Genomic DNA, 27,414 nt, shown 5'->3' on the forward strand with positions numbered 1-27,414 from the left:
TCTTGGGCATCATTTCTAATTAATGTAAACAAATAAAACCAGAGGCCACCCTCAGAAAAAAAAACTGAAAAAGAGTAAAGTTAGCACATACGTGCAATGGGAACTGGATTTCACCAATGGAGAGTGACAGGGCAAAGAGAGATTTATTAGCAGTCACAGTGTCAAGAAGTTTGCCTTAGCCAATTATTAATGCATATAGAATGAGGAAACTGGCTATTTTTTAAAAATAGAAATGTCAGAAATGATATGCATTTGCCTTTGGGTAGAGTGTATTTTGTTGACCACCCTTAAGAGAAATACATGTTGACACACTTGTATTCATGATAGAGAATTTAAACAATAGTTGGCATTTTGCTAAAGGTCTTAAAACAAACAGACACTGTAAAATATGCAAATGTAAATCTAAGCCAATCAATTTTCAAATTTAAAAAGTCAACCTAAAATGTTATGTATATTTTAGTGCATATTTGGATTTAGGACTTTAACATTTGGGAGGGAGGGTAAAATTATTTCAAAATATATTCATATCCCCCAAATTTTAAATTTTATAAAGAATTTTACCTATGCCACATAGTAATGGGACATTAATGTATTCTATAATCACTCTTTTAAATGATCCATCATGGTTAATCCAGGCTTCTTAAACACTTATTAAAATTAAGACACTGTTTTCTGAGGAAAAAATGATAATTTAAATCTATAATTTAATGCATTTTGTTTCAGAAATTGCTCATCAAATAGAAAGATTTGCTATATTCATATTTTGAAATACAATGTGATATGTCTTTGAAGGATGATTTCTTTTCTGTAACAGGAATTGGCTATTTTTAACCATATAATTAATTTTTTTCTGTTCCAAGTGTTAAACAAACTGATGCAGAAAATGTTAATCATTATTATTTTCCTACGTATCAGTATCAGAGCAATTACTTTTTTTAAATCTTCATTGGAGTATATGTTTTTATTGATTATTTAGTGAGAGAGAAAGGGGGAGGGGGAGGAGAGAGAGAGAGAGAGAGAGAGAGAGAGAGAGAGAGAGAGAGAGAGAAGAGAAACATTGATTGGTTGTCTTCCATATGAGCCCTGACCAGGATGGAACCCACGACCTAGGTGTGTGCCCTGACCGGGAATCAAACCTGCAACCTGTTGGTGTATGGAATGATGCTTTAACTAACTGAGGCCCCTGGCCAAGGCAGAACAATTACTTTTTTGATGAAATTTTACTTCTATATAATTCTTTGCATTGAACCAAGTTTCTTTATTATAGGCCTACGTGGACAGCATGCCATTTTAATGGGCAGTTAGAAGTTAAGAGGATGGAGGTCAAACATCTCCCTGCATGTGTACAATCCCAATTTCAATCTCTGCAGCAGGAACAAGATCCGTTGTTTTCAATCTGTTATTTGCATTTATTTACATATGGTTCATTACCAGTTATGAGACAGGGACAGAAAAGACATTCCAATTAGCTGGTGATTAAACAGTTTTCTGGCTGTTTCCTCTCAATTTGGCAGAAGACACTGGTTATAATGTGTTGGTAAAATCTTTGTTTCCCTCATGAAAGCGATTGAATGACTTTCCTGGATCTGCCTGCCCACTGTTGATAAAACTGAATATATGGGATCACAACGATAATTTTATTCCTTTCAGTATTAGATACTGCACAGGATGTTAGTGGTAGGGAAGAGAGCAGGGCGTTGGAACCAGGATAAACATGACTTCCTTAGGAATCTTAGCCTTTTAGAAGATGAGTAGGAAGTGTATAAAGATAGTTAAAACATTATAAAAGGTGGATATGAGGCATACAAATAATATTATACCATCTAGAAAGGATACCACCAAAAGACATACTTAGAAAAACATTGCGTGGCTAGCATGCCAAAGCAGACCAATCTTAGTAAGTTTATATGTGAAAGAAACTAATATTGATGCTACGTAAGGAACCAGTGGTACCAACTGTTACAATAAGCACCTTATACTTTCTATACATATGCACACTTTTAGAGTGAGTAATATTATATTGTATAGCTATGAGCCATTATAGAAAACATTATCATAATTCCAGGCTGTTAGATTTTCATGTCAGGTACATAAAATTTAATTGAAAAAAAGGAAGCATACTCCAAGATGCTTAGAGTAGTATTTTTTCCTCTGGCTGGTAAGATTATGAGTGAGTTTTTATAACTTACTCAATGATTTGTATAATAAGCATATTTTGTATTTATACTAAAAGCACCATAAAAGAATGGTGCAATATTTTAATACTAGTATAACTTAAGGGATAGAGTTATGGAATTAAAGGTGTAATTTCTACAATTCAAATTTATTACTACTAGAGGCCCAATGCATGAAATTCGTGCAAGGGGCTCGGCTCTCGCAGCTGCGGCAGCTTGCCTTGGCCCACGAAGCCCCGGCTTCATCTGGAAGGTTGTCCAGAAGGATGTCTGGAAAGACGTCCGGAAGGTCATTCGGCTGTCTGGTCTAATTAGCATATTACACCTTTATTATTATAGATATGCACTTTTCTGTAATGCATATAATAGTTGAAACTAGGTGCTTCAAAAGAAAAGTACAAGAAAGGGAGAAAAGAAAAACAAACACATAAAGAAGTCTAGTAGATTTAAATCTGAATGGGGTAGTTATACACAATTTTTGCTGATGCCCATACTGAGGACACATCTCAACACAATTGATAAGTTTAGGAACTGTAGACAATCTTGTGAAATAAGACAGAAGTTGTGGGTTTACGTCTCAGAGAAAAGTCGACTTTGCTCACATTTCTGACTGCAAACTGTGCCCTGATTACAGCAGAAATTATATTGATTTGTTTTCAATATATCAATTATCTTAACACAATTTTTATATTTCATCAAAATCAATTAAGCGTTTGAATAATGTGTAAATAGCTAAGATTCTCAAATTTTTCTTCTTGAATAGCTGCACATTTGAAGTAAACATATTTCTGTTGGAAATATATGAATGATTTACTTATGTATATATGATACATATAAATATATTCCTCCACATTATATGTTTACCTCTGTGGTCATTTCCATGTGTGTAAAGTGGAGGTTGATAGTTCATATGGTAGCCTAGTATCTAGGAGGTATGTTCAATGATAGCCCCTATAGTTAGCCACTAGCAGTTCTATTAAATGTTGTTTGCACTTTTCAGATAAGGAAATTGTCGTGCAGAAAAGTAGTTTTCTTAAAAAGTAAATATCAGAATCCACTCCATTCAATAAAAACTTATCTAGTTTCATCATGGTACACACACACGCACACACACACACATTTTTGAAATGCTGTGAATATAAAGATGAATCAGGCACAATCTGATGCACAAGATGGTTGGTTCAAGAAAAAAATGAATTTACTAGAGAGTTAGTGCTTAAACCTTATTGTAAGAGTGGCAGAAATGAAAGTTAGGAGAGGACTCCGACTACCTCCATTCCCCTGCTTAGCACCATCTCCCCTCCCTCCATCCTTTCATTTCTGTTCATGTTCACGTGCTGTCTTACAGTTCGTTGGCTTTGTTCTCTCCCATATGCCTGCCACGGCCTTCCTTCCTTTTTTTGTATGATCTACTCTTGCTAATTTCTTAAGACCTAGTCAGGCAATATCATCTCCAGGAAGCTCTTTTTGTTCTGTTCTCTACTTCTTAACCCACTGCTGTCCCATAAAAGCCTCTCATCCCCAGCACAGTGCCTAAGTCCATCGCTGTCGTTGCCATATTACCCTGAAATCATCTTTTTATCTGTCAGTCTCCACTATTAGACTTTGAGCTCCTCTGTCTTCATTTCCACCCACCTCATGCATGATCCAATAGGGCAGAAGATGAAGGACTAAACATCAATCTTACAGCTGGGACTCTGAATGGGAGGGTTATGTCAATGAGATGCATTTGAGTAAGATTTAAAGGACCAAAGGGCACCAGCTGTCACCTTCCTGCTGCAAGCTCTGGAGGGGTTTGCATCAGTGTCTGAACCCCACCTGCCACTTTCTAGGTGCCACTCTGGAGGGTGAGAGGCCTCTAGGACAGCAGCAGCAATAGGGTGGCGGCTGCAGGGTCTTGACCTCTGGGTCACATCTGCAGGGCTGTGACCTCCAAACCAAGAGAGCAGTTTTACTGTGGTCACATTGGCACAAAGAGTAGATCCGAAAATATGTAGCCACTCAGAGGTGGGGGCATACATATTGCAGGAGTTTGGATGTGAGCAAAATGAGGGGATTAGACTCAGGTTTCCAGTTCTACTTGTAAGAAGCTTGGAAGCTGCCACTCTGTCCTATCAATGAGTGAAAAACTGAACAAACTGAAAAATCAACCACTCTTTCTAGATCCATAGGAGAGGTACGCATGCAGGACAAACCATTCCCATCAAGATTGAAGAGATAAGCTAATACAGGAGGGAATCCGTGGGAGCCAGCTCTGGGGTGGGACAACCTGCACTGTAGTTGACAATGCTGGAAGGTCACTGCGAACCTGGCTGAAAGATAAAGCTCCATCCAGGTGGTGCTTAGTCATTGGGGGGTGGGAAGCGGGGAGTCGGGGGGTTGGGGGGGAAGGGGCAGGGGGAAGTCCTCTGCACCTCCAGGAGCCAACAATGTTCTGACAGTAAATACTGGAGAAAAAAAATCTTGCTGCATTTCTGTCAGGGAAAGAGTCAAAGGAAACATTTTGAAATATGCGAGAACATTTTGTTCTCAATGTTTGCCCTCAGGAGAAACTGGTTAACAGAGCCTAACCCGGTGGGGTATTTTAGAGCTTTCCTGATGGGGGCAGGGGAATACTCACTCCAGGCTACCTGCTCCACCTAAGGGGAGAGAAGAATCTGAAACAACTTGTGTGTTCCAAGTCTAGAGGCACAGGCTCACTAACAGAGTAAGACCTCATCTTAGACTATCAAACGCTTTCCCTTCTTCCCACACCTTATCACCACCTTACGAAAGGCCTCTTTACAACAGTTCCTTTAGGCCCGGTACATCATGCCCAGCTAATAAGGAAAAAATTATAAGGCATACTAAAAAACAGGCAAAATAACACATTTTGAAGAGAGAGTGAAAATGTCAGAACCAGACATGGCAGGGATGTTGGAACTATCAGGCCAGGAATTAAAAACAGCCTTGATTACTATGCCAAGGGCTCTAATGGATAAAGAAGACAGCACGCAGGAACAGATGGAAAATGTAAGCAAAGATGGAAGTCCTAAAAGGAAATGCTCGAGACCACACACACTATAACAGAAATGGGGAATGCCTTTGATGGCCTTATCAATCGACTAGACATGGCTGAGGAAAGACTCTCTAAGCTTGAGCATAGATCAATGGAAATCCCCCACACTGAAAAGCAAAGATAATAAAAGCTGAAAAAGCAAAACAAAACAAAAAAACTCAGAAGAAAGTATCCAAGGACTGTGGGACAACTATAAAAGGTATAATATACATATGTGGTAATACCACAGGAGAAGAGAGAGAGAAAGGAAATGAGAGGTATCACAGTGAGGGGAAGGAAATAAGGATTATGTCCTTGTTTTGGCCTCTGATGCCCAAGAGGTGGCATGAAGTCAGAATTTTAACCAAGATGTACTTGCTTTCAAATCAGTGTTTTTCCTTCTCTTTCACCCTATCTCAAATATGATCTGATCATGTTGCTCTGTATCTAAAGATGTATTCAGGAAACCCCATGACATCTTGCGTGAGTTAATGTATATATGTGTACATATTCATTTTTTTCAGGATAGAAGAAAAATGACCTGGACATGATTCTCAAAGTTAAAAGCCACTGAGCTAAGACTTTTGGCTTAATAACTTGATAGCTGGTGTTCATTCAGTTCTGCTCTAAAGACCAAATGCCCATTCAGGAGTAGGTTTTAGAAGCAGGCTGCATTAGGGATTGCAGTGGGGTGGACATTCTGAAGGGAATCTGCAGAGCAGCATTTCTGGTATTGGCAGAAATTTGGAAAATAATTTTCTTTTCATGGAGAGAAGAAAATAAGTGAACTGTGTTGTATAATATACTGGTATACTATACAACAGTGACAATGAAATCTAGCTATGCACAACATGTATTACCATCAATACAATGAACCTCAAAACCAATGTGATATGACAACGGAAGAATACATCCACTATGATGATGATTTTATGAAGTTTAAGTACTTAGTATGTTTTAGGAGTACATGTATAAATGAAGGAAAAATATTAAAATACATAAAGTATAGAATAAATATAATATTTATGTTCTTATAATATTTATAAAATATAAGCCAGGGAAATTCTTATATTTGAAATATAATGTGAAATTTAAAAATGTGGGGGAGGGTGAAAGAACATGAACACAGTGAACTTCAAGGTTACCAATGATTTGCTAAGTAGAGGGCACATGGGTGTTTATCTTGGCATTCTTTTTATTTTACATACATTAGTTATCTTCTTTTCATATATAAAAATGTCATAGTTCGAAACATATTTGTCTGCATTTCTACCTGATTCATTTCCATTATAATAACCTCTTGATGAATGAAACTACATATTTATGGGAGAAGTAATGACATTGACATAAAAGGAATCACATTTTACCTTTAGCTATTCTAATTTATTTATTGTTTGAAGTAATGTGGGTTTTTTGTAGTGTGTTATTCTCAGAGACAGAAATTAGTTTGCAAAAATGCTCATAGGCTCTGAAAATCAGTATTCAAAACACTAATTAATTACTAATGCTCATAAGTGTCCCCCCAAACAAAACATATTAGTGAGGTTATATTAACCATGTTTTTTAATCTTTTGAATCTTGTTCAAGGATCATTTAATTTTAAAAAATACATGTACAATTGTTTCAGTTTCTTTACTTTTGTTTCTGTTAATGCTCTAAGTAGAATCCAGAAGAATGCCAATTATGATGATGTCACTTGAGGGACATTTGTAGTGGTATAGTTTTTCTTAAAGTAGACATCAATAGTCAATTCAGTGTGGCGTTCTGAACTAGTAGCAAGAATCAGGTCTGTTTATGTGGAATCCATAGCATTGCCAAATGTTGCAATTAATTCACTTATCCCTTCCTGTTGTGGAATGGCTTTGGGATGAACCTCTTACATCACTTCAGATGCAAACCTTACACAGGCGAGCTCTTGCCAAAGCAGGGGCTGGCCTTATGAGAGCCCCATTTCCACCTGGGTTGAGCTCAGAGGGTTTTGACTTTTATTTAATCTGGCAGAATCCATCTCCAAATTCCTTACACTACAATTCTAGGTTTTTATTTTGCTTAAGTGCATTTCCTTTTGTTAATGGTTGAAATATGGGAAGGAGAATGTTTATTATAAAGTTGATAAGAGAAAGAGAATAAAATGAATTTTGATATCTGACAGTGTTCACATTATAGATGACTACAGTGAAATTTAATAAAACATTTTAATGTAAATACACTTTAATATAAATATAATAATTTAATTAAAACACTTATCTATCATAGGTTCATTATTTGACAAATTTCTAATGTCTTTTATTTATGTTTCTTGACCTATAATGGCAGTTTGCAGGCTTAATATATGACAGTCTTAAACATGCTGAAGTTCTTATATCTATTCTTGCAAAGGATTTGCTTTATTACAAATTGTTTCTGTTTTTGTATGAAAGTTAGTGTTTAATGCGATAAATATCTTCCCTTCTTCTCCTAACTACAGATAATCTCATTTAAGTGTGTGGAGTAAAAAATTTGTCTATCATATGACCTTCCCTAAACCTTCGCCATATATTAAAGCATGTTGGATTTTCTTTCCCTCATGTTCCTCTAGGACAGTTTCCCAGCCCGATTCGGAGGCATTCATTTTGTCAACCAGCCGTGGTATATCCATGCCCTGTATACTGTAATCCGGCCTTTCCTCAAGGAGAAGACGCGGAAAAGGGTATTTGTTTCCGTCTTCATATCATTTCACCTCCTCCATTCAATGAGTTATGTTGCACACTGTCTGCATCATATTAGCATCGTAAATGTGCTTGTACATCGCAGATAACTTCAACATACAAGACATTTTCTAATTCTTAAAGACATGTGTTTAATTCTGAACAGTTTATCTATGAGAGAAATATTTAAAACCAGCTCTCCTATTTTTCCACAAATTTGGAGAACATTTTAGCACATGCATTAAATATTAATACCTTAGTTTAAAAGTAAAGAAAAAAAAAGCCATGTTACTATATAGTTATGTATACTTAATACCAAGTAGGCCTAGACAAAAGCTATAATTTTAGAAATTGATAAGTGGAGTTAGTTATTTCACAATATACGTATATTTCATTGCATATAATTAATTTTGTGGTAGTTAATATGATTTTGCGGTAATTGTCATGATCAATCACACACTTCAGAAAGAATGCTAATTTCTAGAAATATTAATATCCCTTTAAATTACAAGTTACTTGAGTTTTTAGATTTGGTTTCATCTAACAATGAGGATATTGAAAGTACATACAACAAAATGCTTTTTCTGAGAATGAGATAATTTATAGAAAGCATTTAGCACAGTGCATGGCACATGGTAAACGCTGAACACATTTTATTATCCTTTATAATAAAAGGCTAATATGCAAATTGTCCCCTTAACCAGGAGTTCGACTGGGAGTTCAACCAGGGGATGGATGGGGCTGGCCAGCCAACTGCCCACGGCCCTGCCCCCAATCAGCTCCCCCCCACCCCCCATGCACAAATTCATGCACCAGGCCTCTAGTCATATATATATATATATATATATATATATATATATATATATATATATATATATATATAAAAGCCCAGAGACCGAACAGCGGAATGACCAGAATGACCAGCTGATCAGTTGCTACAATGCGCACTGACCACCAGGGGGCAGGCGCTCAATGCAGGAGCTGCCCCCTGGTGGTCAGTGTGCTCCCACAGTGGAGGCGCTGCTCGGCTGACTGGGATGAGCAGCGCTCCCACAGCGGGGCCGATCCCTGCAGGCCATGCCCCCCACCAGTGCACAAATCTGTGTACTGGGCCTCTAATTAATTAATAATATTGATTAAAAATGCATTTGAATGGACATTATTTTATTTTATCCTCCAAACATCTCTGAAAGTAAGCTCAGTAAGCATTAAGTCCTAATTCAGAGCAGAGGAAAGTAAGTCTTAGGATGGATAAGTAACTAGCTTAGTCATTTATACAGCTGTGAAGTGGTACAGCAATATTTGAATCAAAATAGCTCCATAGTTAGAGCTATTTTTACCATTGTGCTATGACCAACTTTCAAATGATTAGTTCCATAATAAAATATAGCTCTAAATCCACATGGAAGATAATTTCCCATGTTCCTCGGTGAACGAAAAGGCACTTCAGTGACTTCAGTGTCATAAGAGTGGGAATGTGAAAAAATTGTTAAATATATGTTTGTATCAAACATTAGTGATAGAGTATTTTCTATCTATGAATTTGTTGAAAATATCCCAGTAGCTTAGGAGGAAGAATTCAGTAAACAATTATAATGGATATTGGGAATTGTTTCTACTACCGGGTCTCAAATTAATTTACATTTTAGAATTTAGAAAAATGGATTGATGGGTCTCACAAATAACACTTGCAAATGTTGTTTTATGAAAGGACTAGAGGCCCGTTGCATGATATTCGTGCAAGAATAGGCCTTCCTTCCCCTGGCTTCACTCCCAGCTGCCTGGGAGCTGGCACGTCCCCGCTCCCTGGCCGCCAGGGAGCCTGCACATCCAAGCTCCCAGCCCACCTGGGAGCTGGCAAGTCCTCGCTTCTGTCTGGAGCACCGCTCCTGTAACTCCCTCCACCGCCCCCCTTCCCCTCATAGCAGGTGTCCTGCCACTCCCGGTCGCTCTGTGCCTGCATAGGCAAATTAACCTCCATCTTTGTTGGGTTAATTTGCATGCTCACTCTGATTGGCTGTGGGCATAGCAGAGTGATGGTTAATTTGCATGTTTCTCTTTTATTAGGTAAGATGATCAGGTGATCCAAAACACCTGCTGGAGCTTTCAGTACGAATTATACTAGTGAAGGCTTTAGTAGCAGTCACTCTGCCACAGGTTGTTCTAAATTCCTTACATATGTTAATTCATTTAATCCTAAAAGCAAGGCTTATTGCTTTTTCCTTTTATAGACAAAAAACTAGGCTAGATGGTTAAGCAATTTGCTCTAAATCACTGCTATGATGTAGTAGAGTTGAATATGTGGGTTTGCACAGAATGCTGTCCCAGGTAGAGGGAACAGCAAATACAAAGGTCCTTAGGTAGAAATACTCCTGGTGTATATAACAAACAGCCGGGAGGCCAGGAGGGCTGGAGCCTAATGAACTATTTTGGGAGGAAAGGGAAGCGGAGGCCTGGGTAGGCGGGATTATGGTGTGCTGGGTCATATCGGGCCTTGGACACCATTACAAGGATCAAACTTTCAGTCAGAGTGAGATGAGAAGGATTTGGAAGACTTTGAGTATAGGGGTGATTGTTCTGATATGATTTTAACATGACTGCGTTCTGTTGAAAAGGATCATGTCTAGAAAACCAAGAATGCTTCAGGTTTTGAGGTTATTAAATTGAATCTGACAATTCCAACAATGTCTGTACAGATGCATTTCTAGCATTACTCCACATGGAAGTGAAACATCTGAACTTTAGCATTTTAATTAAAACTGTATTGGGATTTTTCATATGAGAAAGTAATTATAGGTTAAAGCACCTTTAATTTTTATTTATTTAATCAATGTACAATGCAAAATGATTATAATTCCTTGCTAGTGCTCTAATTCAACATCACGATATTACTGAAACACCATATACTTCAGATGTCCCCCATCAGTGCACAAACACCTGGTTCTTCATTTTCTTAAATTAAATGACTTTGAGTCTCCAACATACTCTATTGATGGGAAGGAATAACCACCCACCTTAGGTGTTATTGGGGGTCCCTTCTCAATCTCTCAGCAATACCAGGAATGTTTCATACAGAACCAAACTTCTTAGCTATCATGACAACTTCAGACATCTTCATTGTTTGAGCCAGTATTAGTTTCTCGAATGAAGGCCTCCTTCTGCTCTCAAGATGTCCCAGAAAAAAAGAGCATCTTTGCTGGAGCTGGCAGCCAATGGCTAGGCTTCAACCCACTACCCGAGTGCACTCTTCAGCTAGTCCATGGCTGTGGTCTTGCCCCTCCCCAAGAGCTGACAGGAGACAGGTTTCACTTCTAGTTCTGACAAATATATGGTGGACTCACTCTTCTCTTCCTTGTTAAATTTCAAAAGTATTCCACCCCCCTCCTTTCCACTTCAGTCACATAGCACATTTCCTTTAATGCCACAGGTTAAGAAAATAAAATAAAAGTTGGAGGTCTGGATTTAATATATGGACTTTCAGTGTGTGGACAATACTTAAAGCCATGAGAGTGAATAAAATCACCAAGGAGTGAGTATAGTTCGAGAAGAGAATAAATTCAAGAACTGAACCCCGGAGCTCTCTGGCATTAAGATGTTGGGGTAATTGAGAAAGAATCAGCAAAAGAGACTGAAATAAACATCGGTCGATGTAGGAGAAAATCAAAAGATCTTGAGTACAATGTTTTCATAAGGAGCGTCATCTACTATATCCAGTGCTGAGAGTTCAAGAAAAATAAGGACTGAGAATTGGACAATGAATTTAGCAGTGAGAAGAATCTTGACAAGAGCAATTTACTGTGTTGGAAGGCAAAATCTGTTTTCATTGGATTTAGGAAAAATGAGGGAATATTTGAACAATAAATTTAGACAATTTTTTATGAGTTTTGTAATAAACGGAAGGAGAGAAATAAGATAATAACTGGAGGCTGAAGGAGGTCCGAGAGAGGTTTATGTATCTGTATAGGGGAATAGAAGAGTAGAGTTGGCATGCTTGTTCTCTGATGGGAAAGAGCCAGCAGAGCAAGGAAATTTGATGATGCGAGAGAGACAGAGAGAATTGCTTAGGAAGTATAACTGAGTAGAAGAGAAAGGATGAATTCTAGTACACAGGTGGAGAAGATGGCCTTTGTAAAGTTTATCCTTCATTGTACTAGGAACAACGGCAAAGCATATGGACACAGATGCTGGTGGGTGGCTATCATCTGGTTGCCCTATTTTTTCAGTGAAAGAGGAAACGAGGCCAAAGCTGAAAGTGATGTTGAGAGGGGAGGTAGCAGAGTGTTAGTGTAAAGGGAGGAGGTAGTGTGCTGGATTACATTTTTTTCCCCAAGGATTTCTTACCAGCCCTTTTGCATGACTTGAAAGAGAAGGTTTCTTACATGAAGTAATGCATCTGATAAACCAAAGGTTATATTCTTAATAAAATAAGGGCTTCAGATGCTAGAGCTTAACTTTCCAAGGAAAAATTCCTTTAATTTCTTATGAGAAGAACCTAGAGGTGTGTGTGTGTGTGTGTGTGTGTGTGTGTGTGTGTGTGTATGTGTGTGTGTGTGTGTGTGTGTGTGTTTCCTAGGCTGTTGTGCTCTGCAAATAGGGGTGGAAAGTATAAAGTTTGCAATTAATTTGATGTACTTTGGGACAGATGACATCTTCCCTCTGTACGTCCCACATCACATATTCCAGGCCGCTGTTTTTTCTGTCTGTTTTGGCCAATGACTTGCTCTCATCTGCTTTCACTATTGAAATCACTTGTTGATTGGTGACACCCATCCTTTTATTTTAGTTGCTGTTATAGACTAGTCTTCCTCTGTTTTCCTATATATTAACTTCAGTAGATTCTAAAAGTATGAAAAACAAAGACAAATGTGTTAGCCTGTTCATCGTGAACCTGAAGTATGAAATAATTTCTGTCATTTATAAATTATACTTCTTAAATAAATATTATATAACTTTATATGTGATGACAAACTATGCTTTATCTGAGAAGACTGATTTGCAGTTTTGAGACTGAAATGAAAGAAAAGAGGTAGCAATTTATGAGGAAACAGATCTTGAGTCTGTAGCTTGAATAGTTTTTCAGTTTTTCTCTCCTTCTGTTTATTACAAAGCTCTATGTAGACAGTATTATCCATAATTAATATATGCATACACCTTTACATTTTGAATCCATTGCTTCATTTTCTATTTGAACAGTAAACATGGAAATCTTGAGTAGAGAAGATGGTGAAATACTATAGAACCGTGGTCGGCAAACTGCGGCTCGCGAGCCACATGCGGCTCTTTGGCCTCTTGAGTGTGGCTCTTCCACAAAATACCACGGCCTGGGCGAGTCTATTTTGAAGAAGTGGCATTAGAAGAAGTTTAAGTTTAAAAAATTTGGCTCTCAAAAGCAATTTCAATCGTTGTACTGTTGATATTTGGCTCTGTTGACTAATGAGTTTGCCGACCACTGCTATAGAACATAAGTCCTTTGGGACATGAACCTTCACTTAACCTTTCATTATGACGATGCTAATCTACTTTTATTTACATCACATACTTTGCATTACAAAGTGGTAATTTAGTAGTTACAGTATTCGCATTTTACGGATGATAAAGAGAAGGCCATACCAGTGACAGCTTTGGGGCTCAATAACTTCGATGGGCTTTGTAGTTGATGAGTCCCTTATGAGAAGAATCTGTTTTAATAGCATTCATTATGCACATCATCAGCTTTGCACAACTAACATCAGAATGATGTACAGATCAACATGCACATTAGATTCTTCTAATGAACCTGGCTATGAAGCAGAAAACCAAATTCTGGTTCCAGCTCTTCAACCCAATAACTAGCAGATCTTAAAGTTCCCTAACCTCAGAATTTTTATATGAAATACTAGGATGACAGTATCAGCCTGCCTGTTTCACAGAGTGGATAAGGGGCTTAAATATTGTAATGGACATAGAAAACTCTTGCTTCTGCTCTTGCTATTGTTACTCCCTCCCCACAGCATTTGGATAATATTGATTCTCCTCTGTGTGTTTTCCCCCACCTCTCTTCTTGTATTTGTAGATATTTTTGCATGGTAACAACCTAAATAGTCTACACCAACTAATTCATCCTGAGATCCTGCCCTCTGAGTTTGGAGGAATGCTGCCCCCTTATGACATGGGAACATGGGCAAGAACACTGCTCGACCACGAGTATGACGACGACAGTGAATACAATGTGGACTCCTACAGCATGCCTGTGAAAGAAGTAGAAAAGGAGCTCTCCCCCAAGTCCATGAAGAGGTATGCGGGAGGTACCTGGGAAGTGGGCTAGGGTCAGGGCAGAGGCAGCCCAGGTCTAACTTCAGGTTTTATATTTTTGAAGGCGATAGTTGGTGAGATTTTAAAGCATTTTATGCCCCCATGATTGGATGTTTAGGAATTTTGAGTCAAAGAGAGTCATTTGAGCTAACCTGAACTCAGTGTTGTTGAAGATTCACAGATAATCTAGCAGGGCCCTTAGAAGTCACTAAATCCAGTGATTTTTCAAACTGCACTTCAGGGTTCTGGTTGGGTTTCTCAGGCCAAGCAGGTGGGGTGGGGATGGTGCCCCTCTCCACTGCAATGAAAATGACTCCTTTCTAAGCAGTTTATTAGACTTCGGTGTAATATTTCATTTGAAGAAAGGGATCCATAGCAAACACACACACACACACACACACACACACACACAGACACACACACACACACACACACACACACACACACACACACACACCCTTCAAACACTAATATCTAAAGCTTATGTTCTCTTCACAATATTTCTGCCAAGTTTCTGTTTAAAGGTCTAGCCATTCCTGGGGCAAAACATTCTACTTCCTTACAGCTTTATTCTTTATAAAATTCACGGTTGAGTCAAACACCCTGCTTTGACTCTCACTGTATTCTTATGACTGTTTTCTTTCAATCAGTGCATATTTATTGAAGACATGATCTGTAATAGGTATGTTCCTAGGTGTTTTGGATCCAATGTGGATAAAATGTACATCCAGCCATCATCCAGTGATGGAGGGTGGGGGAGTTGCCAGACATGCACAGATGAATAACTGAGTTTGCATTCTGTAGCACATAGAAGATATCTAATTCCCAGGTTTCCCCAGGCCACACCAGCCCAGGGTTCATGTGAAAAATGTAACAAGTATTATTTATTTTTGCTTCATTTCCCATCACAGAAAAAAAGGAACCATAGCTCTTGCAAGTCTCTCCTCACCTAGCTCAGGCAGGACCCAAGAGCATCTTACATGTCATTCCAAACACTGTCTTGCATCCTTCCCCGATGAAAGCCTTATGGCCCTTCTGTCATTGCTCTGACTCATGCAGTGACATTCCAGTTCTCTGAGCGGGCCTCTCTTTTTGCTGTTACTACTGTAGGGGTGTGTGTGTGTGTGTGTGTGTGTGTGTGTGTGTGTGTGTGTGTGTGATGTCTTCCTCTCTCTAGGCTGCTCTACCTCTCCTTGGAGAGAATGAAAAGGCCAATGACATCTCCTGCTTTAATTTCTCCACTAAGCATAAAGCTTATGTCTAAACCAAGTTTAGGCTTCTCAACTCCCTTCTCTCAAAACAGGACTTCTTAATTTGAATTCTGTGTGCTCCTAACCAATGGGGTTCATGGATGGGTTCTTGTACTAAAAGTTGTCTTCAAAGCTGTGTATGGAAAGGTGTGAATATATATAGTACATTTTTAAGGTATATATTTCATCAAATTCTCCAAAAAGTTTTCTAAAATAAAAATATATAAAAGCCATTGCCTCAAAATGTCTGGTTTCTTCTTATAAGATAACAAACTTTTTTAAATATACATTTTTATTGATTTCAGAGAGAAAGGGAGAGAGAGAAACATCAATGATGAGAGAGAATCATTGATTGGTTTCCTCCTGCAACTCCCCTCCTAGGGATCGAGCCCACAACCTGGACATGTGCCCTGACCGGGAGTCGAATAATGACCTCCTGATTCATAGGTCGACACTAAACCACTGAGCCACGCTGGCCAGGCTAAAATAGTTACATATGTCTCCTTTTCCCTCCGATTGACTCCCCTCTCCCTCCGCTCCTAGCCATTCCCACCCCAGGCAAGCTCCCACTGCCCCAGTGTCTGTGTCCATTGGTTATGCTAATATGCATGCATACAAGTCCTTTGGTTGCTCTAACCGCCCTCCCCCATCCCCTGCAATTTGTCTCTGGATCTATTCTTGTTCATCAAATTATGTTGATCATTATATTCCCACATATGAGTGAGAGTATGTGATATTTATTTTTCTCCGACTGGCTTATTTTGCTTAGCATAATGCTCTCCAGTTCCATCCATGCTGTTGCAAATGGTAAAAGTTCCTTCTTTTTTATAGCAGCATAGTATTCCATTGTGTAGATGTATCACAGTTTTTTAATCCACTCATCTGCTGACAGGCACCTAGACTGTTTCCAAATCTTAGCTGTTGTAAATTGTGCTGCTATGAACATAGGGGTGCATATATCCTTTCTGATTGGTGTTTCTGGCTTCTTGGGATATACTCCTAGAAGTGGGATTACTGGGTCAAATGGGTGTTCCATTTTTAACTTTTTGAGGAAATTCCATACTGTTCTCCACAGTGGCTGCACCAGTCTGCATTCCCACCAGCAGTGCACGAGGGTTCCTTTCTCTCCGCATCCTCACCAGCACTTGTTGTTTGTTGATTTGTTGATGATAGTCATTCTGACAGGTGGGCTAAAATAATAATCTTAATATTAGTTGTTGCAATCTACTGTTTACTATATACTTCTCATGAATTAGGCCCTTACTAGGTACTTTTTTTTTGGTAACATTAGTTTGATCCTCACAGCAATCCTGTCAAACACATATTGTAATTATATCTCCAAAGTTACATAGTCTATATGCAGTGAAACAGCGGTTCCAATCCATGAGGTGTAAAGTCTTCCATGTTGTTGACATGAACTTTGTCTTCCCTTTCGTGACAGTGTGACACAGAGAACCCTCACTCTAGAACTGAGCTATATAAAGATTCAAAGACAACTGACATAGGTCGTTTCTTTGGCCAACTAGCAATGCTCATTTCTTTAAGCTTTTCCTTCCATGACTAAAGAAATATTAACTAACATAATTCTCTCCTCTGAGCACATTTCTCTCCATAACCTCCAAGACCATAGCTGTACTCTGCTCAAAATCAGAGTATTTCACTTCTCTGCTTTAACTTTTTAATGTCTGCTGATTATACAATATAAAATCAACTCCATATTGGGGCTTACATTGTGATCTGATCCTGCCTACCTCTCTTTTCTGTTTTTACCTTTTCTTTCCTCTCTACCTTTCAGACAAAACATCCTTTTTATCCTCCTTCAGCTTCTGCATCTTGTTCCTATCTAAGGGTCTTTATACTTGTCACCTCTGGTTGGAATGCTCTTTTCCTACATTGTCCAATGGCTGGCCCAGTCAAAGGTCATCTGCTGAAGAGGTCTTTTGATCTTAAGAGGTCTTTTGACCAGGTCCTAATCAGTTCTACTTCTTCCTCATTCTAGTCACCTCCTTAATTTTCTTCATAGCATTTACCAGCCCGTGAAGTGCCTTATTTTATTTATTTTTATACCGAACCTCCCAGTGTAAGCTTCATGGAGACTTCAGTGGCTTTGTCCACCCCGTTCTCTTCTGCATCCCCAGTACGTGGAGTAGGGCCTGGCACACAGGGTGCGCACTAGGTACGAGCTGAGAAATGAAGGGGTCCTCTGCTGTCTGTCAGTGGCCCCTTTTAAGGGCCATGTTGAGAACTGAACAGGTAACATCTGACACTGTTACTACTTGCACTGAGGTTCCAGAATTCTGGCTTTACAGTGTAGACGTCATTGGCCTCCTTTTGTTTCTGTTGTTGTTTTGTTCGGGAAGCCAGAGCACATTGCTGACTCATATTGTACTGCCTAAAACTAGTAAGTCTCTTTCCAAATTCTCATAATTCTCTATTTCTAAGTATAGCTTTTTCCTCCAAGCACATTACTTTAATCGATTATACCATCTTGTTGGATTTGGCTCAGTCTATCCACCTTTTGAAGTCTTTATGGATCCTGATTTTTCACCCTCCAATTAATTAGGCCATTTTGTTCCCTGCACACTTGGCTCACAGCACATCGAACTCCCAGCCCTGGAGTTTCTTGCTTCTGATGTGGGCTGCTTATGGTTTTAGACATCCTTTGTTTGGTATAGGCTTTGTATCATATGAAGCTCTTATTGTTCTATTTGAAAACTTCTGGAAGAATGAGATTAAGAAAGTTATTTTACTTGACTCTCATCTTCTCCATCTCAGGAAATGGCAGTTCCCCACTTCTTCTCTATTTTCTTTTTCAGATTTATGTCATCCTCAGAGAGAGAAAGGAAAATCATTCCTTCACCAAAGAGTTGTAGCTAATTCTTCCGTTGGGTGAATTTAGCTAGATGTGTAGGAAGAAGACTCTGTCCCCCTGTGTAAAATTGTGGAGGAATAGCATAGTCACGTGATAAGACACAAAGTTCAGTAGATTGCGGGTGCCTTAAACTGGGCAAGTGTCTTTGACCTCATATCTCTAATACCTAGGATAGTGCCTGGCACATAACAATTGCAGTGAGCAACAATACTGTTATTCAAATATGACTTTCAGTTTTATTGGACAATATTTAACATCTGTTGCTACTACATGCCAAAACCTAACTAATGTTTTTTTATATATGTATTGACTCCTTTGCTTCTCTAAACAACTATTAAGGTAGTAGTAGCCCAAACTTATTAATGAGGAGACCCAATACAGAGAAGGTAAGTAACTTCCCATGTCACATAGCTACAAAGTAGTGATGCTAATATGGGAACACAGGCAATAGTATTTCATACGTCATTTCCTTAACTGCTACTATGTGCTATATGCCAGAATTTATGCTTGCGTTTATGCATGAATTATTGCATTTGATCCTCAATACATCTGTATGATGTAGGTACTATGTTGCCCATTTTATAGATAATGAGAACCAACTTTTAGAAAGTTTAAGTAGCTTTCCCACAGTCACAGAGATAGCAAATAGCAGAACTGGAATCCCTTCTGTCCAAAATCTAGCCTCTTAAACACTAAGGTATAGTACAATATTGCTATAGTAGATGCATAATAAATGAATGAGTGATGCCTGGATAATTAAATTTAAATTATTTGTTTTAGTAAAAAATAAAAGTTATGGCAAAGACAGTGGAGGCTGTGTGGGGACTGTTGAGATATCCTATGACTTCATGATGGACAATGCCCTCTATTGCAGCTGAAACAGACCAATTTATTAACTTATGATCCTGCACAAATAATCCTTTGTTTTGTGTAAGAGAACTACAATAACAATAGCAATTTCATTGGATTAAGATAATAGTACACTTGGGGCAATTAAACACCCAAAAAAAATCTTAATCATCTGAATTGGAAATGGTTTCTGCCTGGTTTGTTTTATTAAGGAATGGTTGCACATGTGGGGCCATTCTTACATCTGTAGTGCATGATGAAAGGAAACTAGGAACTCAATCCCAGATGGTGTAGCCCACTATAATTTCAAATGTTATGAAAGTCACCATATCCTCTAATACTTTTAACAAATAGTCAAGGAACATAAAGATTTAAAAGATTGTGTGTGTGTGATGTGTGTTTTCACAAAACATTTCGGCAGATGCTTAAGTTGTGTCCTTTGCACTGTCTGAAGAGCTTTGGTGTGTACTCCTTGAATGTTATTAGATAGACCTCAAGATTTATACAATAGACTTAACTTTATGAGAATTTAAAAATACATTTTCTGTTAAGAATTTCTCCACAGGATAAATTGCTATTCATTTTGAATGCTTAATACCGATTTTTTTTTTCAGTATGGAAACTATTTATTGAGAAGAAGTTAAAACGCTGAGATCTACTGTGTAACAGCCTATGAAACACATTGTGTTTGCAGCAGGAGAGACATGATAAGGTCCCTGCTCATGGACTATACAGTGCAGTGGGTACCAGTATCAATCCAACACTTCAGTGCAGGACAGTAAATGAACCTCTGCACGTTTTAGTGTGGAGTAATCTTGGGAAACCAATTTTTTAGTTGTCTAAGGAAAACAGTTTGAAAGGTCTAATGACTCAATATTTTGAGCAATATTAAAATGTATTTCATTGATGTACTTTTTCCAAGATAAATTATTATTGTTACCCTCCCTCCCTCTGGGTCCCCTTCTATCCTGCTCTCTCCACACACACACATTCAACTTTAGTCAATTTCCTTTCTGACCTAGGCATCTAATACCTAGCCTTGAGATAAAATGGTAAAAATGAATTATGAACTAAAACCTCCCTGTTTCAGTATTCCCACCTTCCTTTCATTCTCTCTTCAGAAAGGAATTTAAGTTTATTTAAGTGAAGGACTGACTTTATCAGTTAATCCTGTAATTATTTTTGCTTTGCTAATTAGTTCCATTGCTTTTCTTTTTCATTAGCATGTGCGGTTGTAGTTTAGCTTCTAGTCTTTCTGTTTGAAAGTTAATGAGGTCTGCTAAGAGGCACAGCGATAGCCAATTGGCTGGAATGCAGCAGCAGGGGGAAAATTCATTACCACGGAGAATTGTAAAAGGGCAGCTGCTTCCTTAATGCTGGAGCTATTACGATGGCAGCTTCCTGCCCCAACAGTAGCATGTCTCATTAACTCTCCTCCTTGCCCGTTTTATGTTGTTTCCTAATATATAATTCCCACCTGCTATCAAAGGCATGTGGAAGGGGTTTTCACAGTATTTGCTTTCCTAGTCATAAAGAGCTGCTGCCGAAACAAGAGGGGTTTTAACATAACTTTAATTTAAAAAAAAATGCTTTATGTACTATAGAAGCAAGTTAGACACTTGTACAACTTTCAAAGCAATCCCCCCAATAAGTGTTGCACCCACCTGACACCACATATATTGACTATAATTGACTATATATTGACTATTATTGACTATATTTTCAATGCTGTACTTTACATTCCCGTGACTCTGTTCTAACTGGCAGTTTGTACTTCCTAATCCCTTCGTCATTTTCACCAAGCCTCCCAGGTTTTAACTCTTTAACAGTCTTAAAACATTTCACAAAATTTCAAGAATAAGATTGATTTTATTCAAATAGTCTAGTGGGAAATTGAACAAAACTCACATTCAAATTTTGACTTTTTTCCTAATGTGATCATGAAAAATAAAAAGTGTTGGTTCAAACATGCACATTTACGTTGAATGTGTTTCAAAGAGCTCTTTAAGACAGGACTCAAGGCTCCTAACATTTTTAGTTTAGGTCTCATAAAAATAATTTTACTGTAATAATTTCCCATTTGGAATACATCTGTCTTACAGTAGAAAGCCCCAGTCTCAAAGAACTTAACCTTATTGTCAGGCCAGCCAGTGTGGCTCAGAGGTTGAGCATTGATCTATGAACCAGGAGGTCACAGTTGATTCCTGGTCAGGGGCACATGCCTGGGTTGCGGGCTCACTCCCCAGTGTGGGGCATGCAGGAGGCAGCTGAACAATAATGCTGTCTTATCATTGATATTTCTTTCTCTTTCTCCCTCTCCCTTCCTCTCTGAATTCAATAAAAATATATATATTTTTAAAAAGAACTTAAGCCTATTCTTGTGTATTTAGGATCCTTTGCTGTTGAGTATTCCATTTAGAGGCCAGAGAGGACTGTTTCCTAGGATGCAAAACCCACCGAAAGTCTCTCTCTCTCTCTCTCTCTCTCTCTCTCTCTCTCTCTCTCTCTGAATGTGTAGCATTCTCAGTTTATAAATCCCTTGATGAAAAGGGAGATAATCCGCTTCAGTGAGAGCAGCAATAATGGAGAAAAGACAGAGAAGAGAATGTGATTATTTGGTGATAGCTCACTAACATTGGCTTTAACATTTCCAGATCCCAATCAGTAGTGGATCCCACAGTCCTAAAACGCATGGATAAAAATGAGGAAGAAAACATGCAACCTTTGCTCTCTCTGGACTGATACCTGCTCTCCACTCTCCATGGATGAGAAATGAAAGGTACTTGTTTTCAGCAACAGGGACAGCACTGTGGAGGAATTACCAGCTGGAAACTTATTTATTCTTGTCAATGTAGCATACTATATAATAAGGCATCAGGCTTTCCCATTTGCCTGAACTATGGGGGCCCTAGTCTGGATTAAAAAGTGAATAATTTATTCTGTAAGTGCCAAGTTCTTTGTAAATACAATGTAATCTTTATGTCAAGTTTGTAAATTTTGGTAATAACTAAAATTGGAAAAGTTTGGCCCATGAGTTCATGCCAGTGATGTGAACTATTACAAAAATAAAAGACACTTACATAATCAAAGCTAAGTAAATGAAGCCCTGTTTCCTATGAAGCCATATTTCAGCTCTCATTGTGATGTTTCTTTGTTTTTATCTGAAACTCTGTCATATTCTAATGTACTTTTAATGGGCACAAGGAACTAGATGACTATAGGAAATTATTATGATAAATGTATTTCCTGTCTAGTGATTTTCAGTTTACAGAAAATGTGTTCTAGTGACTATCACTGGCCTTGCATTTTGGAGACAAGGAATGGCAGATAATCTGGTAAATTGAACACTTAAACTCTTACATATTGTTTAATTCCTGGAGTCTTATAAAAGAATATGTTCCCCAAAGTAAGATGTGGAATTCTGAGAGTGGATTTTTTTTAAAAATGCTGTCTTCACAATATACCCTTTATTCAAGACACGCCCCCCCATTGAATCCCTGTCTGATTTATTTTAAGAACATTTTCCCCTCAAAACTCTTTGACCAAGAGAAAGAGAACTCATACGTAGTGTTTTGACTGCTAATTTTGAACATAAAAGTTACTACATACAGATAAGGGGCTAATTTTCAATTATTTTGCACTGGGTCAAAAATGTATATTCACAAACACATATATATTTTTACTGAGCTCTAATAAATCCTTGATGTGACAGGCTTATGAAATAAATCATCCATATTCAATGGTCTTAGAAATGATATAGATATTACATGAGATGCTAACTCTGGAAAACTACTTCTAAAGTTAATGAAAATGAGGTATAGTGAAACAGACTTTTAGTGATCCTATTTAAGGGAATTCTAACTTAATTTGTAATGTACTCTTGAATCTGTGCCATTTTAGTGAAATGTATTTTTCAAAACAATAGGTCTCAACTTAGTGTGGGCAGTATGAAGTGATCAACAGTGATTCATACAGATTTTCTCAATTTCAAGTTAATGATCCTAATGATCCTATAAGTACACATTTTCTTTTCAGAAAAGATTGAAAGAACACATTGCATCCAGGAGACATACTGGAAGCATCTGAGGGCATCTGAGATAGCATATTATACTTTAAATATAGACTTGGAATCCTTATGTTACTGAAAGTTTTTATTTCATAAAAATTCTGCAATTATAGCACATTTTTTAAAAAAATCTTACTTTAAATTTCAAATTCCAGTGTGAAAAAAGCAAAAATTTTACCACCTCTTCAGAGTGGTAATTTTTGAGATTGAGAACTCACCATTAAAATATTTTTTTGAAAGAAAACTATTTCAAGGAACTCTTAGAAACCAACAGAAATAAAGTCATGTAGCAGCCTTTACATACTTTTTTTGCTAAAAACTTAAAAATTTTCAGTGATAATTCTACAGTCAATAATCTTAAAATCAAGATCAGTACATCAATCTGCAGTATCACCAGTGGACCGTCTAATACTTGTAAACATACATAAATATACATAAATGAAAGATCCCTTACAAATGCCAACCTCCAGTCAAGTGTGGAAGAAGAATGACTGGTAGGTACTCTGCTCTACCGATAAGTATCATAGAGATGGGAATGAATTGGGGATAGAAAGTCGCAGCAACTCTTATCTTTATAAGAACCCTGACCATTGGTGTGCTTACTGTTTTCTAACCTGACATACATTTTACAGCCTTGAACTTTATATACTATATAAGCAAGTGTTAGGCAACATGATGCATTGGAATAAAGTAGAAACAAACTAGGTACAGAAGGCAGTGAGCTTTTCATTCTCATTCATTTCTTTTCATTTATTGCCAATTTGTAGAATTCTACCAGCTTCAGATGTCAATCGGCATAGCCAGCTTCTTTCTCCTGTCATTAGACTGGTGTCATAGGAAAATAAGTCAGAAGGCATATTGTTCATGTCTATACCTATCTAATTATAAGTATCATTCACACAGTCTCCCTGCCCTATGTTTGGAAATTCTGCAGAGGCATGGCTGTTCACCTGCTCTTCAAATAAGCAATTGAGGATTGGCTGGAATGTGTAATATATTTTAAAATGAATGAACAAAATTACAACAATGATGCCTTTTGAACTAGCTAGATCTAGATCAGTCTGTACCTCATTTTCCAGGAATGTGTTAGAAGCTGCGTAGTCAAGGGATATTTGGCCAACTTCATAAAATTTCCCCTCAGCTTACTAGCATTGTTTAGGATTTCCCCTCTCCTGCCATGTGATTTTCTGTCTTGTAGTTGTGTCTGTTGTTACATAACTTAGCAAATAAGCAACGCTATATTTCAATTTAATTGTGATAGTACACTCACACACATGGACACACAAACACTAGACTATTTGCCCTAATGAATTTGTCTCTATTTTGAGAGCTATGCTTTTTTTTAAGGTATTTTCTTCCTAAAAATATGTAGACATCAAAGAATTATCACATTTGATTTGGAATAGGCCAGTAGTTCATTTCTCCTACCCCACCTGCTCTATCTTGTATTCTTGTATATTCTCTTTTTTTTGTTTTGTTTTGATATTTCAAGAGCAGCTACTTTAAAAGCTCCTTTAAGAATAAATAACTTCTCTTATGTTATCAGTGATAGTTGCACACATTTTTGACTGACATTTTAAAAGGAAGAGATTACCATGAAAATATACTCTAAGAAATATGAATAAGTGCCTCTTTAAAAATGGGATAAAGCAGTGATACTAGAATATGGGTTCTATTTGTACTCTCTTCCAAAAAGTAAGGGCGAAACATAGCTATCATTTGAAGAAGGATATTTGAGGCCTTGCTGTGAGCATTCCCATATAGTGTAAGTCTTTATTGCGTAAGTCCAATACGGTAACTTGAACACATTATTGACAAACCTGGCACTATGCTAAAATAATATACAAGTATTAAATAGAGTTTTGCAAGCAAGTTTTTGAAGTGGGCATGCATTAGTTCTTCTATTTCAGTAATAGTTTGCATAACTGTAGGCAAAGACATTCCTTAAGTCTTTTCATATAAAGTGCTTGTTTACTTTACAGTACTGAAAATTCATATATTCATAAGCAGGAAAACCAAACAGCTAGGTTCTCCATATTGTAAACTAGGTCGCATTGTTAAATTAAACATTTGAAGTATCTGTAATATTCTTGAGGGAACAGAAATGTCTCTCATGCATCAAGAAAATTGAAAGTTGTTTCAGATATCCAGGAACGTATTTCTCTTCACAAAAAGAAACCCTTAGCCCTGGCTGGCTTGGCTCAGTGGATAGAGCGTCGGCCTGCGGACTAAAGAGTCCTGGGTTCAATTCTGGCCAAGGGCACATGCCTGGGTTGTGGGCTTGATCCCCAGTGGGGTGTGTGCAGGAGGCAGCCGATCAATGATTCTCTCTCATCATTGATGTTTCTATCTCTCTCTCCTTCTCCCTTCCTCTCTGAAATCAATAAAGAAATATATTAAAAAAAAAAAAAGAAACCCTTAGACTCATGGCAGTGTGACTTCAGGGACAGACTGCATTTTCTTCTAGAAACAACATAAAGGTTTATGGACATGTCCATGGACGTTTAGAAAAGTTATATCAGGAAAACCTGCTGAGAGACTATGCACTCTTCTGTTGTTTTATCTAAATGTCTAATTGGTCTGGTTAATAATTTATCTCTTTGCTGCTTATTTTGTGTGTATTAATGTAATTACTTGAAAAATTGCCATCATACATGAGGATATTTCAGAATGATTTTCAACACACAAAATAAAATGAGCAGAGCTCTGGCATGGTATTTGTACTTTAGGATATGGTATTTATATTTGTTTACATCAATAAGCTAATAGGCATATATTCCATGTTATATGTACTAAATAGAGATATAGCCTAAAAATGGTGGTATATTTTAAATTTATGAGGCTATTAGACCATGTAAGAATCAGCAGGTAATATAAAATATATTGGAACAAAAGTAGGCAATTGACTAAATATTCATGGTGTATAATTATCTTCAGTAGTGAAAAGTATTTGGTTTAAGTTGAAAATCTGCTGTCTAATCTGTTATTGAAACTATTCAGCACTACTTACTTTTTGAAATGGGGCAAATAAGTAAAAATACAAAAGGACATTTGGCCTTGAAACATTATTATATTACGATCTTAATGGCATAGAGAATATAATTTTCTTTCATGAAATCAAGTTATTTTGTAAACATCCATAGATTAATCCCACATGTGGAGATAATACTATGAAGTGTCTTCTGTGTTCAGTGTAGGAATTTATTCTCCTGGAGTGTAGAGAACAGTATAAAAATTCTGTGGATTTAAACACTCAAGTTGTGCTATTTTTCTTAGAAGGAGGAATGCAAGTGGTACTGTTGAAATTAAAAAAAAATATTTAAAAACCAAATAAGTATAGGACTTAAAATGCACTTTTATAGTACATAAAGGGCATTGTTACAATTTAGAAGGTGTTTGGTCAGTATTTGACTTAGTTTCAATTCAAATATTTTTGTCCTTAATGATTTCAATTCATTTATTCTGTCAAAATTATTTCTTGTGGTAAATAAGAGGGACATAGATGAATAGTGAAATAAATTTTAAAACTTTTAAGAGTGAATCAATCCTCAACTATTTTGAAAAATTGCAATAAAGTATATGTAATGGGTTTACAAATAACAGGTGCAAAGCATTTTGTTTCTAATCCAGTTCTTCAGTTTCCATATTTGTTTAAAAGAAAAGCAAAATTCCAAAGATCAAGTCGTTTTTGTTTTCAAAACTTTCAGAAAAAACAAGATGTCTAAGAAGTAATTATACAAGTCTTTGATAAGAATACTGAGCACAGTACTATTTAGCTCAAATATGTTTGACCTTTTGAGGAACATATTTATTTCCACACATTATCATAAGTAGTGTAATATAATTTTTAAATAAGTACACATTTCTGTTTTAAAAAAGCATTTATTTTGCATATGGTGAATGCTCAATTTGGTAGTACTGGGTCTGTTGCATCTGTGAAATGGATATTTCTAAAATGGACAACAATAACTTTGTTCTGAGAGAAATTGTAGTTAGCTTTGTGGGTGAGGATATACTACATTTTTTGATATTTGAATGCCGGGGGGTTAAAGGGGAAAGCACAGTTCGTTTTATCAAGATGATATTTTCAGTATTCTAGACAAGCTTTCAAAGCTGGTTTGACAAGGGAAATAAATTAACTTTTAAGTTGCACATAGCAATGAGAATGATCAGTAAACAAAATATTGT

At 37.3% G+C, this 27,414-nt stretch overlaps 1 protein-coding gene across 1 annotated transcript in view; it reads left to right on the forward strand.

Moving 5' to 3' along the window:
• Positions 1–21,920, forward strand: part of CLVS2 (clavesin 2) — a 60,031-nt gene extending 38,111 nt beyond the window's left edge. Inside the window, exons 3-5 of the mRNA XM_079779920.1 lie at positions 7,790–7,900; positions 13,951–14,171; positions 21,815–21,920. Coding sequence (XP_079636046.1) covers positions 7,790–7,900; positions 13,951–14,171; positions 21,815–21,902 — 420 coding nt within the window. The 3' untranslated portion in view covers positions 21,903–21,920. The remainder of the gene's footprint in view (positions 1–7,789; positions 7,901–13,950; positions 14,172–21,814) is intronic.
• The last annotated feature ends 5,494 nt before the right edge of the window (positions 21,921–27,414 follow it).

The sequence above is a fragment of the Cnephaeus nilssonii genome, assembly GCF_951640355.1.
Source record: "Cnephaeus nilssonii genome assembly, chromosome: 9".
Lineage (NCBI taxonomy): Eukaryota > Metazoa > Chordata > Mammalia > Chiroptera > Vespertilionidae > Cnephaeus > Cnephaeus nilssonii.